The 15345-nt window shown below is 39.2% G+C and overlaps 1 protein-coding gene across 1 annotated transcript in view; it reads left to right on the plus strand.

Moving 5' to 3' along the window:
- Window positions 1–15345, plus strand: part of COL5A2 (collagen type V alpha 2 chain) — a 158015-nt gene that overhangs the window by 102924 nt on the left and 39746 nt on the right. Inside the window, exons 13-21 of the mRNA XM_061433186.1 lie at window positions 1542–1595; window positions 2556–2609; window positions 4599–4643; window positions 5049–5102; window positions 9647–9691; window positions 11115–11168; window positions 13466–13564; window positions 13896–13940; window positions 14055–14153. Of these exons, the coding sequence (XP_061289170.1) occupies window positions 1542–1595; window positions 2556–2609; window positions 4599–4643; window positions 5049–5102; window positions 9647–9691; window positions 11115–11168; window positions 13466–13564; window positions 13896–13940; window positions 14055–14153 (549 nt within the window). The remainder of the gene's footprint in view (window positions 1–1541; window positions 1596–2555; window positions 2610–4598; window positions 4644–5048; window positions 5103–9646; window positions 9692–11114; window positions 11169–13465; window positions 13565–13895; window positions 13941–14054; window positions 14154–15345) is intronic.

Genomic DNA, 15345 nt, shown 5'->3' on the forward strand with positions numbered 1-15345 from the left:
AGTTTACTAATCATTTGAAATAGCATAGCTCAGTAATTCCTCTATAGGCTTAGATGGATGTATGCTGAGTTTCTGCTCAGGATGGTGGGGAGATGAATCTCAGTAAAGGGCAGGATTCCATTCCAAACTCAAAAGCCATTTTTGAAGTGAAAGAATTTCTAAGTAGGGCTGTGTAAACAGGAGCTTTAGTGGAACTTAATGTGTTCAGAGTGCAGGGTTTGATGTGCCCTTACTGTGATAACCCCCTACAAAACACTACAGAGACATTTTTCCTGAAAGAGGTCATGGAAGAATTATTGCTTTGCTTTTATCATACAAAGTTTGTTTATTGAGTTATTTGTTCGTTTAGTTAACACTGAGTAAAGGGTAGGGTAATACAGAACAGAAGGATTTTGCCACCTCTGTAAGATTGTACTAACACAAGAGACGTTCCTTGAAAGATTTAGGGGAAGCTCTATGAGTGTCAAGAAGATGAAGAAGATGATGAATGTGAAGCCATTTCTTTCTTCAGTTGTTTATTTAGTTTTTATTCTTGAATGCCTACTAATAAGGCAGAAGGCTAAGTGTTAGGGATATGCGGATTGATAATAATAATTGATAGCGTCAGTCTGTGCTACCAAAGTGCTTACTCTACCAGTAGCAGTAGATAGGTTTCAACACAAAACCTATTTAATGTAGGCAGCTGGAATAAGTGAGTAATTAAGTCACTGGATCCTTAACTATTTAAAAAGGGTATGAAGAAACAGTTTCAAGCATCATTTCAAAGAAGTCATACCATTTTGGATTTGATTTAGTGTCTGATTTCTGTTTTTTTTTTAATTTATACAGTTAAGTGAAGGATGCATAGAATTAACAGAAATTAAGAAGTTGAGTCAAGGAACCAACCCATTCTCTTTATATTACTTGACTTTCTTTTCTGTTGGATATTTCGTTTTCTCAGTTTTTTAAACAATCACAAATCCATAAGCTGCTCCTGAATATTTTATTAAAAAATTCTGATAACATTTTAATATAATCTTTCTAATCATAATTTACTGATAATATTTAGAATTCCAGAAAAAATAGATTATATTTATTTGCTACAAATGCATTAATTATTCTACCACAAATAAAACACAATATAAAAGAGAAGCATAATTTTCCTTAAGTTTCCTGATTATTTTTCCTATACCTTGACCTACTTGATTTATTTATTTATTTATTTTTACTTGATTTAGACACAGAGAATGTAGATTAAGGCTTATTTCCTTATTGTTTATTCTTTACTAATTATAACACAGCAATATCATTTGAAAATTTAAAAATGTCATCAAATCAACACCTGGAATTAATCCATGTCTCTGTGTAAGACTTGTTTCCATTTGCCTTGCTAATTTTTTGATAACCTAGACATATTTTGACATATAAAAATATATTTCGCCTTTTTCTTCTTAGGTTTGTTGGCAAAAAAAAAACTATGTACCAAAAATCTTTTTTGGGAAAAAAAAGTGCCTTATGCAGTTAATGACTCTGAAATGCCTTATCTCTTTTTCCCCGCACAGGGAGCTAGAGGATTTCCTGGGGCTCCTGGTCTTCCAGGCCTGAAGGGTCACCGAGTAAGTTCAATCCTCTGTAATCCTTTTAGATACCCTGGCTTATGGAGTAAGGTCTGGGGAGCATTACCTTCAAAATCTTCACAATTTCATTTGTCAATTGCCCTTAACTGGCTATGGTTACAGTAGATGTCAGTTACCAAAATCACAATGCATTTTTACATTTCCTTTGAATTTCATTTGATTCGATAAACAAATGTATTTTGAGTTCTTACAGTGTGCTGAATACTGCGCTGTGAATAAGAAAGTAGTGATAAATGGGAAATGTCCATGACTCTCAGCTTCAGTCTAATGAGATTTATTTAAGAAAACAGGCAACTACTACGTAGTGGAATATTTACCTAATACCATAAAGTGCACTGCATCACAGGGGCCTAGTCAACTCGGGTCCAACTCAGACACAGAAGGCTGTAGAATGCTTCTGTCTTTAACTCAAGATAATGAATATGCAACTATTAGCTATGTACATACTTACATAGAAACTACACATCTGTCTAAAAGCATAGTTGATATTCATTCAGTGTACATTGGCTGGCCTCTGTTTTGAGTGTTTGAGCTTATGATTAGAATGCGTGTGCTGTACTAGTTATTAAGTATTTTTAAAATCACTCCTGGATGTGAACCATATTTTATAACTAAATTCTATAACCATTTGTTTCCCCTAAGGCCACCATACATTTTTCCGTTTCTATTCATTAAATTTCTATGAAGTCACAAAAATTTGAAAGATGAGCCCACTGCAAATTGAAAATGTTATTTAAAGAGGGGAAACCCTACTTTAATTTTCATTGAATAGACGACTTTCAAAAAAAGAGATGAGAATTTGGGAACATTTTGAATAACGACTTTACATTTGCAATCTATTTTCATAAGGCACTTCCTGTGAACTTGTTTTTGGTTCTTCTTTTACATGCCTGAGGCTCAAAAAAGCTGTTAAATACAAATTTATATTTTTCTTCTCAGGGACACAAAGGTCTTGAAGGCCCTAAAGGTGAAGTTGGAGCAACTGGTTCCAAGGTAACTGAATAATATCTCAATACAACCTCACTACAGAATTTCTGTTCTGCTTCAAGTCTAAAATTTTTTCAAGTCCCCCTTAAATAGTTCTAGAGGAAAGAGTAGTATAAAGAATGAATACTTCAGTTCAGTTCAGTTCAGTTGCTCAGACATGTCTGACTCTTTGCGACCCCATGATTTGCAGCATGCCAGGACTCCCTGTCCATCACTAACTCCCAGAGTTCACTCAGACTCAGGTCCATCGAGTCAGTGATGCCATCCAGCCATCCCATCCTCTGTCGTCCCCTTCTCCTCTTGCTCCCAATCCCTTCCAGCATCAGAGTCTTTTCCAATGAGTCAACTCTTCGCATGAGGTGGCCAAAGTACTGGAGTTTCAGCTTTAGCATCATTCCTTCCAAAGAAATCCCAGGGCTGATCTCCTTCAGAATGGACTGGTTGGATCTCCTTGCAGTCCAAGGGACTCTCAAGGGTCTTCTCCAACACCACAGTTCAAAAGCATCAATTCTTCGGCACTCACTTTTCTTCACAGTCCAACTCTCACATCCATTCATGACCACAGGAAAAACCATAGGCTTGACTAGACGGACCTTTGTTGACAAAGTAATGTCTCTGCTTTTGAATATGCTATCTAGGTTGGTCATACTTTTCTTCCAAGGAGTAAGTGTCTTTTAATTTCATGGCTGCAATCACCATCTGCAGTGATTTTGGAGCCCAGAAAAATAAAGTCTGACACTGTTTCCACTGTTTCCCCATCTATTTCCCATGAAGTGATGGGACCAGATGCCATGATCTTCGTTTTCTGAATGTTGAGCTTTAAGCCAACTTTTTCACTCTCCTCTTTCACCTTCATTAAGAGGCTTTTTAGTTTCTCTTCACTTTCTGCCATAAGGGTCACTTTCTGCCATAAGGGTGGTGTCATCTGCATATCTGAGGTTATTGATATTTCTCCCGGCAATCTTGATTCCAGCTTGTGCTTCTTCCAGCCCAGCGTTTCTCATGATGTACTCTGCATAGAAGTTAAATAAGCAGGGTGACAATATACAGCCTTGACGTACTCCTTTTCCTATTTGGAACCAGTCTGTTGTTCCATGTCCAGTTCTAACTGTTGCTTCCTGACCTGCACACAGATTTCTCAAGAGGCAGGTCAGGTGGTCTGGTATTCCCATCTCTTTCAGAATTTTCCACAGTTTATTGTGATCCACACAGTCAAAGCCTTTGGCATAGTCATGGATGAGTGGTAGATTTAAGAAGATACATGGTACGACCTTACTTTGCCACTAGAAATCCCTACCATGCCATTTGGTTTCTACCGATGTAAGATGAGTGTTATCTTTATATAAAGATGTGCTATGAGTCCACCCTCTAAAACACATTCACTCTTAATTTTTCTTTAAGAATATCAGAGAGGTTTAGATGGTTCATTGGTCCCATTATTTTAGTACCCTTTTAATTTTAGGGCTTTTTGGCCATTGTTTCTTCCCCAAATTTATTTATGCTTCTAGAAGGAAAGAGAACATCCAAGAAGTGCAGATGACTTTTTAATGGAAAGTACAATGAGACACATGTGTGAAAAAGCATTTGGATTTAAATTTGTCATTTCTAAGCTTCCTACAAGAGATCTTAAAGGAATATTATAGTCAATTTTAGTTTTGTAAAATTTTACTTTTATTGTCAGACATAGACTAAGCACTTGTCTTAAAATTCAATTAATGTGGCTAGGTATAATGAAAATGAAAGTGAAAAGAAGATAGTTCCATAAGTCTTGCTTAAATTCCCAGTTTGATTTTAGGCTTATTTCTGTAGACACTAGATTTCCATTGTATTTTGAGAACAGGTGATACAGCATAGTTTTGAGGCCCTTTATTCAAAGTGTGCCTTTCAAATGCTCACTTTGAAAATAAGCCTTTTAAATAACACACTTGGAAGAGCATATTGTGAATATCAATTGTAGGCTTCCTGTATTGTAATGTGATCTCACTTTTGCTTTAGGGTGAAGCTGGCCCTACTGGTCCAATGGGTGCCATGGGTCCGATGGTACGTATCAATTTAATTCGTTGTTATTTCTTTGCTTTTTAGCTTATGCTAAGAGAATATTTAAATGGAGAAAAAGACAGAGAGAGCATATGTTAGCTGGTGAAATAATTCTTTATTATCAGCTGAAAGGCAAGCATCCTATAAGAACTGCCCCTTCAAATAGAAAAGGCTTCCTGCATTACATTGTTTTTCTTAATTGTTGAATGCACTTTTCTTTTTTTGTATCCAGGGACCAAATCAGGATTATTATAGATTTAGGACATTAATGCTAGATTAAGTGAAATCTATTTGGGCCAATTATAACGAGTAGTGGTTATATTAATGATTGATTTGAGAAGTGAAATCAAAGTACTCTCAGATTCAAGTAAGATGTTTCAAGAGATGTTCTCTCTCTCTCATCTATAGGGCCCAAGAGGAATGCCAGGAGAGAGAGGAAGGCTTGGACCACAGGGTGCTCCTGTAAGTATGTGTATTTCAGCTCTTTCAAATACTTTGTTGAATATGCCTTTTAAAGGAGAACAAACTTTACTTTGCTTACTTTGTAATTTTTATACTTTTCTGTTTGAAACAAAGTTAAGTTTACAGGAAAGTTGCAAAGATAGAATAGAGAGTTCACAGGTATACTTTACCTACTTTCTGTTAATGTTACCATCTTACATAACCAAAGTATGTTCATTGCCTACTTTTTTAATAAAGAAATTAAGAAACTGTTATTACTTATTATTTACCAAGTGTTCTAAATCTCTTTATCTCCTGTTCCTCACAATCCTAAAAGATGATACTATGAATAAACCCTTTAAAAGATTAGAGTCTCTTGATCATTTTCCCTTGATTGATTTTAATTGTACCTGCTAAATTGCTTTGGAGAAGGCAATGGCATCCCACTCCAGTACTCTTTCCTGGAAAATCCCATGGGCGGAGGAGCCTGGTAGGCTGCAGTCCAGGGGGTTACTAAGAGTCAGACACGACTGAGCGACTTCACTTTCACTTTTCACTTTCATGCATTGGAGAAGGAAATGGCAACCCACTCCAGTGTTCTTGCGTGGAGAATCCCAGGGACGGGGGAGCCTGGTGGGCTGCTATCTATGGGGTTGCACAGAGTCAGACATGACTGAAGTGACTTAGCAGCAGCAGCTAAATTGCTCAGTCACATCACATCATGCTCTTCGAGACCCTATGGACCATAGTCCGTCAGGCTCCTCTGTCCACCACGGGATTCTCCAGGCATGAATATTGGAGTTGGTTACCATGCCCTTCTCCACGGGATCTTCCCAACCCAGGGATCAAACTCACATCTCTTATGTCTCCTGCATTGCCTGGCAGGTTCTTTACCACTAGTACCACCTAGGAAACCCTTTAATCGTACAGATTGAGAAATACTCTTGCTCTCTGCCCATCTACCTTAAACCTGGGGCAGGGGCAGTTATTTTATTCATTCTCTTCACAACTCTCTGGAAGTCAGGCTGTACTTGCTAATATTTCAAACTTGCAGTTCATTACATTAAACCCACTTTTTTTTTGACAATTAAGGACTGCCATCTGACCTTTCTTATTTTAATATCTTATCATCTCCTTTAGAATTAAGAGTCCCAGTTTTATCACATCCCCTACTATGATCCCACAGAAGACAACCACTTTAGAGCTTCTCAGTGGTACTGAAGTCAGGGCCTTGGTTCAGAACAAGTGACACCCTCTCACTAGACCGTTCCTTATCACTTATAGGCAGAGTGTCCCCTGGAAATGTAGAGAATATTGTAGAATATCAGTTCAGTTCAGTTGCTCAGTTGTGTCCGACTCTTTGCCACCCCATGAACTGCAGCACACCAGGCCTCCCTGTCCATTATCAACTCCTGGAGTTTACCCAAACTCATGTCTATTGAGTCAGTGATGCCATCCAGCCATCTCCTCTTCTGTCGTCCCCTTCTCCTTCTGTCCTCAATCTTTCCCAGCATCAGGGTCTTTTCCAATGAGTCAACTCTTTGCATGAGGTGGCCAAAGTACTGGAACTTCAGCTTCAACATCAGTCCTTCCAAAGAACACCCAGGACTGGTCTCCTTTAGGATGGACTGGTTGGATCTCCTTGCAGTCCAAGGGACTCTCAAGAGTCTTCTCTAACACCACAGTTCAAAAGCATCAATTCTTCTGCACTCAGCTTTACTTATAGTCCAACTCTCGCATCCATCCATGACTACTGGGAAAACCATAGCCTTGACTAGACAGACCTTTGTTGGCAAAGTAATGTCTCTGCTTTTTAATATGCTGTCTAGGTTGGTCATAACTTTCCTTCCAAGGAGCAAGCGTCTTTTAATTTCATGGCTGCAGTCACCATCTGCAGTGATTCTGGAGCCCAGAAAAATAAAGTCAGCCATAGCCAGCTCTTACTTTGTCCAGCCATATATATTATATCTAATCTACTTTGTTCACTTCTCTGCCTTATTCTACTGTCTGCCCAGGCAGCTCTGGCATTTCTACCTCACTTAGTGTGGGCCATTGCTCTTTCCAAGTTTCCAAAAGCTATTTTCCCTGTTAATACTGTTTCCCAGAGTTTTTATCCGGGTGTTAAATATATATTATGGTACAGTGCTTCCAAATCACTAAAATTCTCCAGTTTCATACCCTGTCCCTCTCAATCCCGTACCTTTAGGACCTAGTCCCATGTGTTCTTTCCTGAATCCTGCCTCTACATGAGGTATAGAACTTACAGTGTTTTTGGTAAAGGATCTATTCTTTCTTTTATCAGAAACAGCGTTCCTTCAGCCAAGCTATTTTGTGACTAGTTCTTGGCCTAGTGGCCAGGGGAGAAGCAGGCAGTGGTGGTGGAAGCATATATGGTCTGGTAAAGTAGAGGGCTCTGTATCACCTTTAAGCAAGAGGGAAGTATAAATTGGTAATGGGAAAGGATCATTTCTGTAGGCCCAGAGGCTTCAGGGTCCCTGAGCTTTCAAAGTTCTTAACATATCCCAGTGCCAAATTTCAGTGCTCATCCTTCCATCCTTGACCATGGCATAGTAGAATTTCCATGTTTTGGAATTCAACCTTTTCAAGAGTACTTAAACCTTTAGCATTAAGTCCTGAGCTGATCTTCAACTTTTTCTTCCCTCTAGCTGTAGAAGATAATAATAGTTTTAAATGCCGCTAAGGAGGTTTATATTGATGATTAATTACTATCAGCCTTACAACATCTTTCTCCAATGGATTCACTCAACAAGACCCATAGAATTCCATTAACTTTACAATAGTTACATCCTCTGCTGCTGCTGCTGCTAAATCACTTCAGTCGTGTCCGACTCTGCGCGACCCCAGATACAGCAGCCCTCCAGGCTCCCCCGCCCCTGGGATTCTCCAGGCAAGAACACTGGAGTGGGTTGCCATTTCCTTCTCCAATGCATGAAAGTGAAAAGTGAAAGTGAAGTCGCTCAGTCGTGTCTGACTCCTAGCAACCCCATGGACTGCAGCCCACCAGGCTCCTCCGTCCATGGGATTCTCCAGGCAAGAGTACTGGAGTGGGGTGCCGTTGCCTTCTAAACCTTCTCAAATGCCTGAGCTATTGCACCCATAGCCCATTCCCTTCTGTGCCTGCTAAGTTGCTTCAGATCAGATCAGATCAGATCAGTCGCTCAGTCGTGTCTGACTCTTTGCAACCCCATGAATCGCAGCACGCCAGGCCTGCCTGTCCATCACCAACTCCCGGAGTTCACTGAGACTCACGTCCATCGAGTCAGTGATGCCATCCAGCCATCTCATTCTCTGTCGTCCCCTTCCTCCTGCCCCCAATCCCGTTGTATCCAACTCTGTGTGACCCCATGAACTGTAGCGCAACAGGCTCCTCTGTCCATGGGATTCTCCAGGAAAGAATATTAGAGTGGGTAGCCATGCCCTCCTCTAGGGGATCTTCACAACCCAGGGATCGAACCTGTCTCTTACATCTCCCATGTTGGCAGGCAGGGTATTTACCACTAGTGCCACCTGGGAAGCCCCCATTCCCTTATATGTGTACCCTATCTCAGTTCACCGTTGGAAACAATATTTACCACTGCATCACTACAGCATGCCAAGAGAATTCCATACCCCATCTATCACCAGCTGGCCGGTGTGGAAGTCAGATTAAAAATTCCATTTTAGCATCTGCTTTCTTGACTATCTCTGGCATCAGTGGTATATGAGTCAGTTTTCCAAGGAACTGGCATCAAAGCAAGACTTGTGTGCAGGAAATTTATTGAGGAGTGCACTCAGAAACTATACCTATGAAGAAATTACTGAAATGAGCAGGGCTTGTTACAAGGAGAAATTAAAAGCTGTGTTACATTTGCAACAGAGGCCTCAGTCTCCATGAATCTTCCATTCCATGAGAACTATGGAGCTGAAATGGCTCTTCAGACTGTTTTGAATGGGGCTAATCCTTTGTTTCACTGCATTGACCATGGAAGGGCACAGGCATAATCTTGGAATAGCTACCATCTTGCAGCGGTTTGTGGGGAGGGTCTCAAGGGTGAGCCATCAGCTTACAACGCTTCCAAGGGTGATAGGATGCTTACTTCTGTGCTGAAGGGGGATCTGGGTGACATACACAGCGTTCACTATCACTTAATTTCCTTTGTGGGTGAGTACATGTGCACGTGAGCTTTAGTTTTTTGTTTTACTCCAAACACATTATTATTATCATTATTATTCTAGCTATTAAGAAGAGCCCAGTGTTCAAAGTTTCTCTGTCTTTGAGTTCGTTTGATAGAAGGTGACATGTTCAAGTAAAAACAAAATCATTTTACACAGTTTTATATTTCCAAGTTTGACTTTTATTTCTTGTCCTTGGATAGATGTGTTCTATTGCTCCCTTACCCATGTTGTATAAATGTGTATTTTTATTGCTCTTAACCTAGTTAAGGTTGTTGTCAGTTAACCTTGATAGACATTCTCCAATTTTTTAACATGGAAATTTTTGTGAAGTGAATGACTTGTCAGCAAGTGCTATAGAAATGCACTCTGATCTTGTCTCTTCTACTTAGGGACAACGAGGTGCGCATGGTATGCCTGGAAAACCTGGGCCCATGGTGAGTGTATTGCTTTCACATCCATTCATTCACTTATTCACTCTTTCTTCCATTTGTACATTCATTAACATGTATGAAGCACCTACTGTGTCCCAGATGCTTGGAGTAACAAGACAATGAATACACTGTGCTTGTTTTTGAACATTTCCCTATCAAAGAAGAGAGATATATCAATTAATACAGTAGCATAATGCTACTGCTAACTGCTGTAATAGGGAAAGCAACACGAAGTATGGGGACCTACTTGTACTGACACCAGTAGAGAGACAAAGATCTCAGGGATGACCTGAAGAGGAACAACTGTTAAGCTTAGTCTTGAAAGATGAGCATATGAAGAGAATAAGAGTATAGTGTGGTCCACAGGATGGATGGATGTAAAACACAGTAAACTCAGGGAAATTCGATGAGGGTAAATTGTATTTGAAGTTATTTGTCCTTAAGAGCTCTTCCCCCTCATTATTCACAAAAATGAAACAAACTATAGGAAGAAAAATCAGTGTAACTTAAAAAGACTTTTATTAATGCAAAACTTGATGGCGTTAAAATGCAGTCCTCAAAGAAGAATGAGGATAACCTAGAATGAAATTCACCTACACTAATTTCTTTTAAATTCAGCTTTAAAATCAGTGGTTTAGACTCTATTCATGCCTTTCCTAATGTAGTATAGTGACACATGTTCATTTTTCATTAGCCTGAAAAAAATCACTCTAAAGGTATCCAGCTGATTCTTTTTTTTTTAATTTTATTTTGAAACTTTACATAATTGTATTAGTTTTGCCAAATATCAAAATGAATCCGCCACAGGTATACATGTGTTCCCCATCCTGAACCCTCTTCCCTCCTCCCTCCCCATACCATCCCTCTGGGTCGTCCCAGTGCACTAGCCCCAAGCATCCAGTATCGTGCATCGAACCTGGACTGGCATCTTGTTTCATATATGATATTTTACATGTTTCAATGCCATTCTCCCAAATCTTCCCACCCACTCCCTCTCCCATAGAGTCCATAAGACTGTTCTATACAGCTGATTCTTAAGCATCATTTGTATAAAGTGGGATTCTAGGTTTTGGTATAGTGTGTAACTTTCTAAAAGCTATCCTTATTACTTGGTTAACACAAAGAAAGTAATTTCTCAAGAGGCAATTGTTCCAGACAGTTTGTGCTTGTGACTGACTTACTCTCATATGGTACAACCAGGAGATCCTGTTATGTTTAATACCACTGGACACCTCTTCTACCAATGTCTCATGTCAAATTGCAAGGTTCTTATAATACAATTATAATATTATCCTTGTGATTTTAAAATACCAAGCAGATTATTCCTGTATATCAAAGTACAGAATGTTCAAAGGATAAAAGATTACATGTTGATAAAATATTGATTAAAATACATGCCTCATCACTTTGCTGGTTTCTTTAATAGGGTCCTCTTGGGATACCTGGCTCTGCTGGTTTTCCAGGAAATCCTGGAATGAAGGTAAGATGTTAATATATGTAGCTCTTGATGACATGAATTACTTCTTAAGCACATGAGTCCCCAAAGAATGTCATTTAATTCATTGAGGAGTATGGAAGTTGCTGTTAACTAAGTAAAGTGCCTGAAGTGCTCTCAATGTCCATTATGGTAGGGAAAAAATACAAAATGAAAAAAAATGATATTATTATATAAGTAATTTAAAAAGAATTACCTATAATCATACAATTGTAATATCAAAGAATCTGATGGCACTAGGACTCTAAAGCCAGACAATTTAACAGCTGCAAGGAAAAACTTCAATTCAAATTGTAACTGTGTTCTTGAATACTGTGTCTGGCAGTAATAAATAGCATAATACTCTAAACAATAGGAGGTTAAAATAAATCAGGGGTTGTCAAAAGGCTGTTCTCTCATGCAATATTGTCCTTCACATCTGCCTCCCCCCCTGCCCTTGTACCCTCAACTTATACAATCATTAAAGGAGTGGGCAGGGAGGCTATTTGTCTCTCCCCATGGGAATGGATTAAGATATTCTGCTGGGATGATTTACATTTGTGGTGAGTCACAGTTTGTTCTTTCTCCCAAGTACTTTGGATGATAAATTCAAGGATTGCAGTAAGAGGTTATTAAGATTATATACGCTAAATTAGTGAATAAACTCAGAAAACTACTTTCAAATTTTGCAAAACACAATACTGGCTCAGCGGTAAAACCGCCTGCCATGCAGGAGCCACAGGAGCCGGGGGTTTGATTCCTGGGTCAGGAAGATCCTGTGGAGAAGGAAATGGCAGTCCACTCCAGTATTCTTGTTTGGAGAATCCGAGGAGCCTGGTGGGCTACAGCCCATGGGGTCACAAAGAGTTGGACATGACTGGGCTTAGCACACACAGCATAGCTCCTGAGGCAGACGATGCCCTCAGGATAGGCTCGTGCTTCTTGTTAGTGGGGTCACTCAAACTGGATTTGAACTTCGAAACAAGCAAGCAAACAGTCTATGGTTGACATTTCAAGTGCTGTTTGAAATGTGGGAGTCATCAAGGCAAATTATTTTTCTGGCTCTCTCTAATGTTGACTGTAAACTCTGTGCCAGGGATGTGGCTGTTTTATTTTAAAATGGTGCCCTCTGACAGTTCAGGAAACAGTCCCTCCTGTGACTGAGAACTCACTGTGAGCTCAGCCGAGGAGGACCCTCTCTCTTCCTCTCTGTATCTGCTCCCTGAAGTCCCAAGGCTTCTGCTCCTGACTCTGCTCCTGACTCTTGACCTTGGAGCACCCAGCCTCCCTGTGTACCTCAATCAAAGTATGCAAAATCCCTTCCCTTTCTCTCTGTCACTGTGAGATTCTCCACCCCCAAACTGAGCTCTGGATAGAGAATTCAAGAAAGAATACCCACAAAGCCCAGGACCCTGACTTGGCAGGAAGTGGTTTCTGCACCTACTGTGGCTTCTGATTCAGACTTCACTCGCCGTCGTAGTTTATATCAGGGTTCACTCTGGACACTTCCCTCTCCTCCTGGGTTTTTCTAGTACTGTCTGTTGGCGACTGAGAACCGCTTAATAAAGTTAAACACCTTGAGAAACTGTTTCTCTCAGAAATTGTTTTCCACTCCCCATCGCCAGCACAAAAACCCCCACCCCCCGTCTCTTTTCGGTCCAGTTCTGCTATAACCATAATGTCCTTCCAGGGTCTCTGGCTCTCTGCATGAAAAATAAACTTTCACACCTAGTTCTTTGTATTTCAGTGAAGGGTAATGGGATTCAATTTTCTATGTTTTATTGATACCAATGAGCCCCCCTAAGCTTAGAATTTTTAGTCCTAAAATTCCAGGTCCAGGTTCCTCTAGGATTTGACCTACATTAGGTATTTAGTATCTTGGATAAAATGCAGAAACCCAGGCAAATTCGAATTTCAAATAAGCAAAGAATAAATTTTTAGTATAAGTGTTTTCCAGACATTGTGTGGGACAGAGTGACCCTGAGACCCATTGTGTTTTATCTGAATTAAAACTTAACCAGGCATCCTGTATTTTTACTGTCTGGACTCCTATCTGGGGTTGGAAACTGGGGTGTTTCAAGGTTATCAGGTGACCTTGCGCAGGTCCTCTGCTCTAACATGCTGTAGGTATCAGCGCATCCCGAGGGTGGGGAAAATATGCCCACCCTTGAAGAACCTGCTTTGTGCACTTGACCTTTAAATGATTAGGTGTAAAATGTAAAACTCCAAATAAGCAGTCAGCTTTGAACCACATCGCATTTAGGTTTTTCTAAAATTAACATTTCCCTCTTGTACGCCTTTAGGGAGAAGCAGGTCCCACTGGGGCACGAGGCCCTGAAGGTCCTCAAGGGCAAAGAGGGGAAACCGGGCCCCCTGGTCCTGTTGGCTCCCAAGGTCTTCCTGTAAGTCCCTTGTCACTCCAAGTTGGACATGCTCTATAACATCAGAACAAAGGCAATCTGTCTTAATATACTCTATTTCAATTCTGATTGAGTGTTAGAACTCATGAGAAAAAAAAAAAAAAAACAATTCCCTTGTCAACTCTGCAAATTTTGTCTATTTTATGGAAAAGAGAATTAGTCATAAAAGTGACTTTTATGATACAATAGTTGATTTCTTTATCCTTTTTTTGTTTTGGTTAAAATTTTCTGCTTCCTTTTGGAAGGTGGGTGGACATCTGAATACTCCCAACATATGGCTTACTATCTTGTGAACTTTTCCTGTGTCCTTTAGGGTGCAGTAGGAACTGATGGTACGCCTGGTGCCAAAGGCCCAACGGTGAGTGACTAACTTCATTTAAGCCACGGGAAGTTCGCAGGGACACAGTGAACTTCGGACAGTGACCATAGACTTGTGCTGAGATCTCTGCTTGTTACTCTTGCATTCCAATAGGGCTCTCCGGGTACTTCTGGTCCTCCTGGCTTAGCAGGACCCCCTGGATCTCCAGGACCTCAGGGTAGCACTGGACCTCCCGGAATTCGAGGCCAACCGGTAATGTCCTTCAAAGAATTATCACCCTGTATAATACATCTAATATCACCAGAGAAATATCAGTATCAATAATAGATTATGAAATACAGTGAAACATAGATAGTCTAACTTATCTGAGTGAGGCAAATGAAGATAGAAATTTTTGTAAAGTGGAAGCCAAATGTTAATGTACAATTCATGTGTTTAAATTCAAAGTGGAAAATTACTGCCTTTTGTTCAATTTTAGTGTTCTTTTATTTAAAATAGTAGGGTCATAACTTTATGATCCACCTCATAAAATTTTATAAATAGTTGAATGATAAATATTATGAGAATATTTTGCAAGCCAATATGGGGAAATATGGAAGTTTCATGGGGACTTAAAATAACGGTGTGGCTAACATGTGTTCAACAGCTATATCTTGAGGCTTGTTCTTGAAGAGTGCCTCCCACATATGGTTTATATGGAATGAATATCCATATTTTGTAGAAATTTGTATATTTTATATTTGTGTATTCATCTATTGGTAAAGTAGTATGGTTAGTTCTTAAGAAATACATACTGAGAAGTTGTGATTATGTATCTTTTAGCTTGATATAAAAAAATTAAAACTTTTGCTAGTACTAGTTAAAACAAATATTTTGGATCCTATTGTAAGTAATTTGGCTACACTGATAAGTCCTTTTCAAATACTGATGACAAATTTATAAAAACATAAATGTTGCTGATATTTTACATTTGATTTTATCATGTTCTCAATTTAGCAATCTGGTTCCCACAAATTAAAGTATACTTGGTATATAAAGACCAAAATCCTATACATGCCCCCAAACCCTAGAATACTCTAAACATAAAATACCCTATTTGAAGTTGCCAAATCTTAATAAATACTACATATGTATAAAATTACTTTGGTTTTGGATGAACAAAATCTATTTCCTAAAATAGACCCTAAATAGATATACCTATTGAAGTTGTCATTGTTAGTTCTAATTTTTATTATCAAATTGGAAGAAGCATTGAATTATTCTAATCATCCTACTATGCATGATTAAAAATAAGACTTTAAGGGTAAGTCTCTTGAAGATCACTGTAAAATATACAAATTGCTACCTAACTATACTGGATTTTATAACATTTTACTCACATTCTATAAGATTTGTGTACATTTAAAAAAATTACTGTATTATGGATTCAGCACAGACTCTGCTG

This window comes from Bos javanicus, chromosome 2 (genome assembly GCF_032452875.1).
Source record: "Bos javanicus breed banteng chromosome 2, ARS-OSU_banteng_1.0, whole genome shotgun sequence".
Taxonomy (NCBI): Eukaryota; Metazoa; Chordata; class Mammalia; order Artiodactyla; family Bovidae; genus Bos; species Bos javanicus.